The sequence below is a fragment of the Colobus angolensis genome, unplaced genomic scaffold (genome assembly GCF_000951035.1).
Source record: "Colobus angolensis palliatus isolate OR3802 unplaced genomic scaffold, Cang.pa_1.0 Scaffold21, whole genome shotgun sequence".
In the NCBI taxonomy this organism is placed as follows: domain Eukaryota; kingdom Metazoa; phylum Chordata; class Mammalia; order Primates; family Cercopithecidae; genus Colobus; species Colobus angolensis.
In genome coordinates, this window is record NW_012115266.1 from 6,261,334 (window position 1) to 6,272,671 (window position 11,338).

General features: G+C 51.5%; 1 protein-coding gene across 3 annotated transcripts in view; it reads right to left on the reverse strand.

Moving 5' to 3' along the window:
* NAA40 (N(alpha)-acetyltransferase 40, NatD catalytic subunit) overlaps positions 1-9,952 on the reverse strand; it is an 18,637-nt gene extending 8,685 nt beyond the window's left edge. Inside the window, exons 1-3 of one of the 3 annotated variants that reach the window (XM_011942616.1) lie at positions 9,824-9,952; positions 2,500-2,595; positions 1,413-1,465 (exon numbers count right to left, since the gene is read on the reverse strand). In XM_011942616.1, the coding sequence (XP_011798006.1) occupies positions 1,413-1,465; positions 2,500-2,595; positions 9,824-9,940 (266 nt within the window). In that variant the 5' untranslated portion in view covers positions 9,941-9,952. Of the gene's footprint in view, positions 1-1,412; positions 1,466-2,499; positions 2,596-9,394; positions 9,682-9,823 lie in introns of those variants that run through there. The other 2 variants (XM_011942617.1, XM_011942618.1) reach the window with 2 other exon arrangements.
* Positions 9,953-11,338: the final 1,386 nt, after the last annotated feature.

Genomic DNA, 11,338 nt, shown 5'->3' on the forward strand with positions numbered 1-11,338 from the left:
ACAGAGCGAGACTCCGTCTCAAAAAAAAAAAAAAAAAAAAAAAAATTATACTATATACTCAGGGAAAGAGCACTAGATTGGAAATGAAAAGCCCCCTCAGCTGTCAGGTGAAAACCCCATAAACTCAGAAAGCTCGTTTGACTCTCTGGACCTCAGTTCCCCATGTATTAAATGTGAGTGTCAGCCTACATAATTTTCCAAATTTGTTTCAACTCAATGATTCTTTGCATAGAGAGAATAATCAGTCCTGAAGAGACATCAGGCCGGGTGTGGTGGCTCACACCTGTAATCCCAGCACTTTGGGAGGCTGAGGCAGGCAGATCAGTTGAGGTCAGGAGTTCGGGATCAGCCTGGCCAACATGGTGAAACCCTATCTCTACCAAAAACACAAAAATTAGCTGGGTGCAGTGGCTCACGCCTATAATCCCAACACTGAGAGGCTGAGACAGGTGGATCACGAGGTTAGGAGTTCAAGACCAGCCTGGCCAAGATGGTGAAACCTTGACTCTTACTAAAAATACAAAAATTAGCTGGACACGGTGGCAGGTGCCTGTAATACCAGCTATTCGGGAGGCTGAGACAGAGAATTGCTTGAAACCGGGAGGCAGAGGTTGCAGTGAGCCGAGATCGCACTACTGCACTCCAGTCTGAGTGACAGAGCGAGACTCTGTCTCAAAAAAACAACAAAAAAAACCCCCACAAAAATTAGTGAGGTGTGGTGGCACGCACCTATAATCCCAGGTACTCAGGAGGCTAAGGCAGGAGAATCGGCTGAACGCAGAAGGCGGAGGTTGCAGTGAGCCAAGATTGTGCCACTGTACTCCAGCCTGCGTGACTGAGCAAGACTCCATCTCAAAAAAGAAAACTTTATCTAAAGAGACATCAGTCTGAGATTAAGTGCAATCTTTGCTCATTTATGGATTCTTCTGCCACCCTACCTGGGGCATTTGATATCAACAGAGGGCACGAGCCACAGTTTCTGCTTTTTCTTTTTGTTTTGTTTTGAAATGGAGTTTTGCTCTTTTTGCCCAAGCTGGAGTGCAATGGCGCTACCTCGGCTCACTGCAACCTCTGCCTCCTGGGTTCAAGTGATTCTCCTGCCTCAGCCTCCCAAGTAGCTGGGATTACAGGTGCCCGTCACCACGCCCGGCTAATTTGTTTTTTTATTTTTAGTAGAAATGGGGATTCACTATGTTAGCCAGGCTGGTCTCGAACTCCTGACCTCAGGTGATCCAGCTGCCTTGGCCTCCCAAAGTGCTGGGATTACAGGCGTGAGCCACCATGCCCAGCCCTGTTTTTTCATAGATATGAAGAAGAATGAGAAAATTTGTGTCTGAGGAAGCCTACTTTGGAAAGGGAATTCCTGAAGACGCTCAAGGAGACAGCAGTTGGTAATGCTCAATGTAACTCACCCGTTTCTATCATATTTCTTGAACACTGGGAAAGCCTCCAGAGGGTCTCCGAGCTGTGGAGGGAAAGAAAAGAGGAATGGCACAGACAAGTGTGGCGGAGATGCAGGCCCTGTCCCAAGAGCTATTGTCTTGGAGTGGGATGCTGTGGGGATCCACAACGGGAGACTAGCTTCAGCCCCAGGAGCAGCCTCCCAGAACCCTCCATTTGCCTAGCTCTGAAGTCACATGTGCGAGGAAGGCTTTGGTGGGGAGGCCCATGAGAGTTAAGTTTGGTATCACCTGACAGGGCAAGAGGAGACCTCACTGGCCTGTGGGCATACTACCTGCTCACAGCACAGCTAACCCAAAGAAGAGAGGCTACCTGATCTGCCACACACGTCTTAAAAGAAGCCTCCACTGACTTCACCTGTTACAACTCCAGATGGAAAATCAAGTCCCTGAGCCACATCCTTAAAATGAGTGTTTACCATGAGTGGGTTAAAAGAATGACCAAAAAATGGGATACTAAATGGAGGCAGAGGCTGAGCGCTGTGGCTCACGCCTGTAGTCCCAGCACTTTGGGAGGCCAAGGTGAGTGAAACGCTTGAGCTCAGGAGTTCAAGACCATCCTGGGCAACAAGGTCAAACCCCATCTCTATAAAAATTATCCGGGTGTGGTGGCAAGCACCTATAAGCCCAGCTAATTGAGAGGCTGAGGTGGGAGGATCGCTTGGGCCCAGGCAGCAGAGGCTGCAAGGTTGAAGTGAGCCGAGATCATACCACTGCATTCCAACCCGGATGACAGAGGGAGACCCTGTCTCTCAAAAAAGAAAACAAAATATCTAGATCCTCCTCTATCCATAAGGAAGAAGTTCCACAGGGAGGCAGCCGCCTCACTGGAATCCACATTTTCCCAAACACCTGGGTCAACTGCCAGCGCCAACTCCCAACACACAGATATGAGCTCACTTCCCTGCACAGCAAGGAGGCAGAGGCGGTGTGGATGGGTAGTGTCACAATTCTGCCACAGGGTGGCGACAAAACAAGTCAAATTATAAACCAAGTTGAAGTCCCAGGAGGCAGGGACTGGGAAGAAAGGGAGAATCACCCTGTTGGCAGCATCCACTTTGGCACAAACGGCATCCATGGCTGCTCGCTCCTCCAACCGCTTCTGCTTCTTCTCCTTGGCTTTGCTTGACTTTCTCTGCAACGGAGGAAAGCAACATTAGCTGGAAGGGCTGCGGCCAATAAAACACTGACTTTCCCTTTAAGGAACCGAAGGGCCCTGCATCCACAGACCTGGCCCAGTGGCGAGAAATTTCCCGCCTCATCTGCCACATGTTTGGAGGGGCGGGAAAGACCCAAGCAGGTCATTTTGTAGTGGGGAGTCCTCAGAAGTCACCAGACTTCTCAGCTTCCCTTCAGGAAGAGCAGTGGCCTTCCTGACACAGACACTGTGGGGATGCTGCGAAACAGCTGACAATGCCTGCAGCAGGCACTTAGTAAATATGCACTCACCCGCTCCCTCCAACACCCAACTTTAGGCACACTGAAGACCGCTTCAGGGAGGAGATGGCATCTGAGGTAGCCGCTGACGGCTGTTCCTATGTTTATTCAAAGCCTTTTCAGTGTCTTCCAGCGTTGGGTGACAAAGATCTGGTTGGCCACAGCTCCTGTGGGAGCTGGGTCTCATTTCAAGTGGGGGCCACCATGTTCTGACTCAAGGACATCAGAGCCATTCCCAGAAGCCCTGCTCAGTTTAGGCCAACGAGTGGCAGGCACACTACACACCCAGTGACAGGGCAGAGGGCAGGGGCCCAAGGGGTTCACCTCAGGACAGAGATGACATATGGCCAGCAAGACGAAGCTGCAGGCACACAGGCAGCAGCGGGGCAGCAGAGGAGCAGCAAAGTGGGGATTCTGCTGGCATAGAGCAGCGAATGGCAAATTGCCATAGCTGCTTCTAGATTAGGTCCGGTTTTGAGGCCGATGTGAGATTCTCTCAGGCCTGACCTGCTCACCCTATTGTGAAAAGCCGGGTAACACAGGGCAAGAGCCAGGCTCTGACACCTGGCAGGCCTCATCCAAAGCCTTTTTTTTTTTTTTTGAAATGGAGTCTCACTCTATCGCCCAAGCTGGAATGCAGTGGTGAGATCTCGGCTCATGGCAGCCTGTGCCTCCTGGGTTCAAGCGATTCTCCTGCCTCAGCCTCCCGAGTAGCTGGGATTATAGGCATGTACCACCATGTCCAGCTAATTTTTGTATTTTTAGTAGTGACAGGATTTCACCAAGTTAGCCGGGCTGGTCACTAACTCCTGACCTCAAGTAATCCGTCTGCCTTGGCCTCACAAAGTGCTGGGATTACAGGCATGAGCCACCGCTCCAGGGCTGTCTAAAGCCTCTTCCTGCTCTCCACCCACTGCAGTGCTAGGAAGAGGCACAGCACTTCTCCGAGCCTCCCCCGGCTTGATGACTGAGGGTTTTAATGAGGGTTAATATGGCATGTGTTCAATAAAAGACTTCTCATTCTCTCTCCCCAGGACAACCAGAGAGCACAGGCATGCAAAGCGCACGCAGCACCCAGCTGGTCCCCAGAAGGCACCCCAAAAGCACTGGTAAGTTGGCTCTGCTTTTTACCAATAGAGCAGCCTCTTTTGACACCCCCCAACACACCCCTCTTTCCCCTGAGCTCTCTGGAGAGGTCTGACAACCCTCAATTACATCTAGCCCTGACACAGACTGGCCCCAGGAAAGGACACTCAGAGCGATGAACTTTCTGCATGAGTTGAAAAACCAGCTGCCAGGGAAGTTCTCAGAATCAATTCTACCCATGATTTTCCAAGGAATGACACTGCTTACCTCCTACTTTAATCAACCAAGAAGCAAAAGAGTTCAGATACCAGGAACTCACAGGCATTGCTCTTACAGCTGCAAACTCTACCAACACCAGCTATTAATTATCTCATGGCTGAGCGCTGTGTGGAACACAGGCAAGATCTCACATCTTACCTCCCCAGAGGAAGGAACAAACCAGAGAATGGGCTGTCTTCACAGGGCTGGACTCCTGGGACAGAACTCCCCTCCCTCTACCATGGATGGGTTTAGAGCATTCATCTTTTTCTCTGGAAATTTGGGTTTCAAGACGACACTGAGATATAGCTTGCAAAGTACCTTTACAAACATTATGTTTCTTTGTTTTCTTTAGTTTATTTTTTTAGAGATAGGGGGAGTCTCACTGTGTTGCCCAGGCTGGTCTCAAACTCGTGGGTTCAGGCGATCCTCCTGTCTTGGTCTCCCAAAGTGCTGGGATTACAGGTGTGAGCCACCACACCCAGCCTAGGTTATGTGTTTCAATTACCAGGGCAGAAACTATCACTTTCCTTTACACAGTAGGAAACTGAGGCTTGAAGAGACAATGTGACTACTCAGTTCTGCAGTGAATAAAGGGCAGAGGGGAGACTCAATCCCAGGGATGGGCTGCAGATCATGTTTGTTCCACTGGCCATACTGTCCCCTACTAAGGCACCTATGTCCTGCATAGTGGACTTCCATTCCGTCATCAACAAAGATTCTTGCACCCTGCTACGATAAGGCCTGGGCTTCAGAAGCCCTCAGCAACCACTCGGCAACTCCTTTCTCATTGCCTGGCTGGTCTGGTAACAGTGTGCCAACACAGTGCCGCTACAGGCCCTACCCTCTGCACTGAGGCAGAGGTGAGGGACAGAGAAGCCTCGGATGGAAGGTGTCCAGGGCTGCACCACGGGGCAGAAGAGCATAAGCCTTGGCGTCAATCAGACTGGGCCTATGCTCTTCCTGACACCCCCAGAATGACTTGTGAAAGCAACTCCATCTCCATGAAGATGGGGGTGCAAATGCTGGCCTTTTGGAGCTGTAAGGGCAGGTTAGAAGCAGCACACCTTGAGAGCAGGCACAAGCTCCCTGACTCCACCCTACACGCTTGCTCTCTTACACAGGGCTCAAGGATCAAAGGTGCTGCAGGGCAAGGGTAACGCCCAGAATCCAGAAAGCACTGAAGCCTGGGTTCCCTCCATCTCATTTCTAAGCATGAGCAGTAATTCCCAAGCACAAGCAGCAGGAGGGCCAGCCAGGCCTCTAGATTTGTGGGCTCATTCATGCAGACCTGGCAATCCTCAGAGCAAGGCCTGGGGCTGCCATGGCCTGAGACTGCAGTAACTCAAGAACCCCGAGCTCTGCTGCCTGCCCACGGGGCAAGAGACAGGGTGCAGTCAGCTGGGCCAGACAGGCAGGGAGGGGCCGCACTAAGAAAAGTGGTCTCCTGTTCCAATGAGCTCTGCCCCTGCCTTGTGGAGGTAAGGCTGTCCTATAGGGACACAGAAAAATGCTCCTAATTAAAATGCGTAATAAGCACAGTGAACAGCAAAGCTCATTGTGGTTAAGTGTCTTTTCCAAGGGAGCTTTGTATAGAAAAAGAGAGTGCAGGATTTTGAGTCAAAAGACCTGGATTTCTCAGCTTTCACTTACTAGCTGCATGACTTCAGGCAAGCTACTTAAGCTCTTTTCAGTAAGTTGCTCAAAATTTCTGACTCTCAGTTTTCTTTTCCATAAAATGGGGCTCGCAATGCCTACACCAACAATAGCAGGAGGGGACTTCTGTTTACAAGAACCTCCCTCAGACCTTCTGCCAGTGCTTTAATAAAGGTACTGGCCCGAGCAGTGGCTCATGCCTGTAATCCCAGCACTTTGAGAGGCAGAGGCGGGCGGATCACGAGGTCAGGAGATTGAGACCATTCTGGCTAACACGGTGAAACCCTGTCTCTACGAAAAATACAAAAAATTAGCTGGGCGAGGTGGCGGGCGCCTGTAGTCCCAGCTACTCTGGAGGCTGAGGCAGGAGAATGGCGTGAACCCGGGAGGCGGAGCTTGCAGTGAGCCGAGATCACACCATTGCACTCCAGCCTGGGCGACAGAGCAAGACTCCATCTCAAAAAATAAATAAAATAAAATAAAATAAAATAAAATAAAAGTGATTGATTTTACTCTTCACAACCCAGCATGGTAGGTGTGACTACTTCTTTGATGAGAAATCTGAGGCACAGAGAGTTTACGGAACTTGGAGGGTCACAGAGCCAGTGAGGAGAGTTCTCAAAGTGGTCTCTTCCTTCCACTCCCTCCGACTCTCCCCATGAGGTGAGGGTAGATCCACTTTATCTGCCTATATTCACCCAGTGCTCACCAAACAGCAGGCACTCAGTTCATATCTGCTGAATGAATCATCCAAGATCCAAATCCCCATGTGAACCCTAAAGTCACGCTCCTTCCACCATGTCACAATTGCATTTATATGGCATTTTTTGTTTTAAAGTGTTACATAAATGTTTTCACGTGCAGTGCAAAACTCCTTCCCTCACTATCCCCATTGAAAAAATAACTCCACCATCCTGGCTAACATGGTGAAACCCCGTCTCTACTAAAAATACAAAAAATTAGCCGGGCGAGGTGGCGGGCGCCTGTAGTCCCAGCTACTCGGGAGGCTGAGGCAGGAGAATGGTGGGAACCCGGGAGGCAGAGCTTGTAGTAAGCCGAGATCGCGCCACTGAACTCCAGCCTGGGCGACAGAGCGAGACTCCGTCTCAAAAAAAAAAAAAAAGAAAAAAAAAAAAGAAAAAATAACTCCACACACAGTTCTACGACTGGAAGGGGCCATAAAGACAAATCAAAAAAAACCACCCAATCCGGGCACGGTGGCTCATGCCTATAACCCCAGCACACTGGGAGGCCAAGGTGGGTGGATCACCTGAGGTCAGGGGTTCAAGACCAGCCTAGCCAACAAGATGGACCCCATCTGTACTAAAAATAGAAAAAAGTAGGCAGGCATGGTGGTTGATACCTGTATTTCCAGCTACTCGGAAGGCTGAGGCAGGAGAATCACTTGAACCCGGGAGGCAGAGATTGCAGTGAGCTGAGATTATACCACTGCACTCACGCCTGGGCAAAGAGCACAACTCCATTTAAAAAACAAAAAAGGAAAAGAAAAGAAACATCCAGATGGGAGGAGGAGGCACCTTTCAGAAAAGGAATTTGGCATCTTTTAGATTTTCAGTATCAATGTCTCCATCCCATATACTATCCATTATCCAAAAAGAACCTGTTTTTGATGAAGCAAGAGAAATATAAATTCTAATTCCTGAAAGACGACACATGTGTGGCAACTAGGACACGTGTGTGGCAACTGAAGAGAAAGCCTCCATCTGAAGCCTCACTCAGCCTGAGGCCAGGCTCTGCCACATGGTGACCCACAGTTGTGGAATGAGGGTGATGAGACGGTTCTAGCTGTGTTTCAGGGAGGAGAATTCAAGTCTCTCTGTTACTGTGAATTTTAGGCCAGAAGAGACTTTGTAGGGTCTCATGTGAGAAACACATCTGTAAAGTATAAGATTGAGGCCCTAAAGGATGCAAGGATGGCAGAATCTCTGGGGCATATTTCTTTTCTCCCTCACCCTGTCTTATGGTGTTGAGGGCCTGCTATTTCCACCCAACCAACGAGGAAGTGTTGAACTAGAACGGCATGTTACACTTCGTGTTTTCTGCTTAATCTGCAGTGGCCGCTTCTGGTTAGACAGTTACTAAGCGACACCAGGGACAGAGGTTTCATTTAGTTTCAACAATGGCTGCGTCTAGGACCTTCCACCAAAATTTAGGTTAAATATGCCTAAGGTCTCTAGATTTGGTTTTCTACATATGAAGTACATAATATCCAAAATTACTTGTTAAAACATGATGACTGTTTTGACATGGAGTAGACAACTATTTTTGTCCAATAAGTTGATTTGTTCAGTCGATAACTAGTGGAGTGAGGGGGAAAAAAAACTAGGTTAACAACAGTAGGGACAACCCAATGGGTTAAAAATAGCACAAATCTATTTTAGATCAGTAAAGTGAAGGCTGAGGATACAGGCAAAAATAACAGCCACTACTTAGGAGACACCTCCTTAGCAATCTACATCCATTATCTCACTAAATCTTCACTACTACCCTAAAGGGGAGGTGTCGGCATCCCAATTACAGAGGTGAGGAAATTCAAACACATAAAGGCCAACTCACTGGCACAATATTATACCGCCAGCAGCGAACACGGGGCTGGAATTGAGGTACCTCGGACGCCAAAGTCAGGGTTCCCTTAAGGTGATGGAAATTCCATGTAAATACTAACATAGGCCTGCGTGGTGGCTCACACTTCTAATCCCAGCAGTTTGGGAGGCCTAGGCGGGTGGACCATCTGAGGTCTGGAGTTCGAGACCAGTCTGGCCAACATGGTGAAACCCTGTCTCTACTAAAAATACAAAAATTACCCGGGCATGGTGGGGGGCCCCTGTAATCCCAGCTGCTGGGGAGACTGAGGCAGAAGAACCGCTTGAACCCAGGAGAAGGAGGCTGCAGTGAGCCGAGACCGCGCCATAGAACTCCAGCTTGGGCGACAAGAGCAAAACTCCAAGTCAAAAAAAAAAAAAACAAAAACGAATGCAGCCAATACTAGGAAGGGCGTTATCTTTTCAGGAGGGTGACTGATAACTGCTGTAATTGAGACTTAGTACGGTGAACGCACAGAAACTTGCAAATAACTTCTGCCCTACCCTATATCCCGGGAAAGTGAACTAAAATGCACCTCCGGGCTGCCGGCACGGAACAGGTGGTCAATATTCATCCGCAGCTGGGCCGCCGCCCCCGCCTCCCCCGCATCTTCCCCTCTCACCTGCACAGCCCTCCCCTTGCAAAAACACCTGCTCTACCAAAACTCGTAACAACCCTTTGGTCATAAGAACCATTTCACTGCAACCGGGAGCGGTGACGGCAGGAGTCTATGGGAAAGGAAGGCTGTGTTTATCAGGAGCAGCAGGAACCTGGTGGAGAGGTTTCGAAAGAGTGTAGGGGAACTGGCTTCGCTGAGACTGGAGTAGCGGGAAGCGCAGTGGACTGGGATTCGGGAGGCCCAAGGTGGGGTCTGACGCCCCAGCCAGTGTGACCTTGGCTAGGCGCCTTCTTTCCTCTGGGCCTCAATTCCCTCCAAGCCAGGGTTGACCTCGGATGTGAAAAGCGACGAAGCTGGTGACAGCCAGGTGATGAGTGACCCCGGGGGAGCGGGAGGCTAACCCCAGGGTCCACGCGGGGGACGGGGGTGGGGAGGCCGGTAATGGGTCCGCGAGGCAGGAAGGGGCGGGCGTGACGCTGGGGGCGCCGAGGGGGTGGGGCCCCGGACAAGGGGCTCTCCAGAGGATTCCCGGGCTAGGCATAGCGTGGGGACCCTTAGAATAGGGGAGTCAGGTCATGTGGGGGTCAGGGGTCACGTGAGGCTGGAGGGGGTCGGGGTCACGTGAGGGGGTTTAAGAACAAAGGGAGTGAGGGTAGCGAGGAGCGCCCCTGGACCTCCCATCTCCTCTCTCTGCCTCACTCACCCCCATAGCGGCGGCGGCGACCCTCAACTCCTTCTTCACACACTTGCCGGCAGGGAGGCGGCAACGGCGGAGGCGGCAACAGCGGCGGCTGCAGAGCGGCGACCCCGCACGGCGCATGCGCCTCGCAGCTCCCCCGCGCGCCCTGGTACCGCGCCGGCGCAGAACCGGTGTAGGGGATCCGGGAGCCGGCGCGCAGGTGGAGCGCCCGCTAGGCGGGCCGAGGGTCTCGCACCAGAAGGAGGCGGGAACGCGGAGGAGCGTCGCGCCGGGAATGACGTTCGGCCAGGACCCGCCCCCTCGCTGGGCTGCGTCTGTAGCTATGGCAACGGCGGCGCCAAGCCTAGCTGCTGACCCAGGCCGTGAGCAGCGGGCCGCTGGGGGCCGGGTGGGTGGCAGCACCTCTCCTGCGGCCAGCGACTTCTTGGCCAAGCGCGTAGCAGCCGGCGGCACAGCCACCTTCCCAGACGGCCAATCGCGTTTCGACCTCTGAAGTACCTGCCCCTCCAGAGCCCCAGCTCGCGTAGCGGAAGTCTTTGGAAACTTTCCCACCTTCCAGATCTTGACTCTTGAAATTCCTTTTCTAACCAGAGTCCTGTTGTTCATTCATTCGTCTTCTAACCATTCATTCCCCATCCATTCATTCACGTTCTCAATAGAAATTAACTCGCGGCCGGGCACGGTGGCTCACGCCTGTAATCCCAGCACTTCTGGAGGCCGAGGTGGGTGGATCTCTTGAGGTTAGGAGTTCGAGACCAGCCTGGCCAACATGGTGAAACCCTGTCTCTACTAAAAATACAAAATAGCCGGGCGTGATGGCGTGCACCTGTAATTCCAGCTACTTGGGAGGCTAAGGCAGGAGAATAACTTGAACCCAGGAGGCGGAGGTTGTAGTGACCCAAGATCAAGCCACTGCATTCCAGCCTGGGCGACAGAGCAAGGCTGTCTCAAAAAATAAATAACTCGCATCTAGGAGGTGCTGAGCCCAGGGGGCACAGAGCCATCTCAGCGCCACACCTCAGGGTTTAGAGGGGAGACTGTCACGTAAGCACTGTTTAGGAGGGAGTGGATGATGCTGTTAGAGTGAACACCAGGCATCCCGGACAGTTTCAATTTCAGCCCATCCCCAGCACACCAGAGTGACCCCAACATGATCCGAATCCAAACCGCCGAGGGGCGCTTCGGCAGTGTGCACACCCCTGCAACCTACCCCAGAATCTCCAAGGGTGGAGCCAGAGTCTTCACTTCCTAGTGCTCCCCAGGTAGGGTCTTAGACACGAAAATTAGTGAAATGCCGCACAACACTTAAGCTTCATGGACTTTTTCAGGTTTTGCCCATTATTCCATCTTTTTTTTTTTTTTTAAGAGACAGGGTCTTGCGGTCGCCCAGGCCGGGGTGCAGTGGTGCAATCACAGCTCACTGCAGCCTCGACCTCCTGGGCTCAAGCGATCCTCCCGCGTCAGCCTCCTGAGTAGCTGGGACTACCGGCGTGCACTACCACACGCAGCTCAATTTTT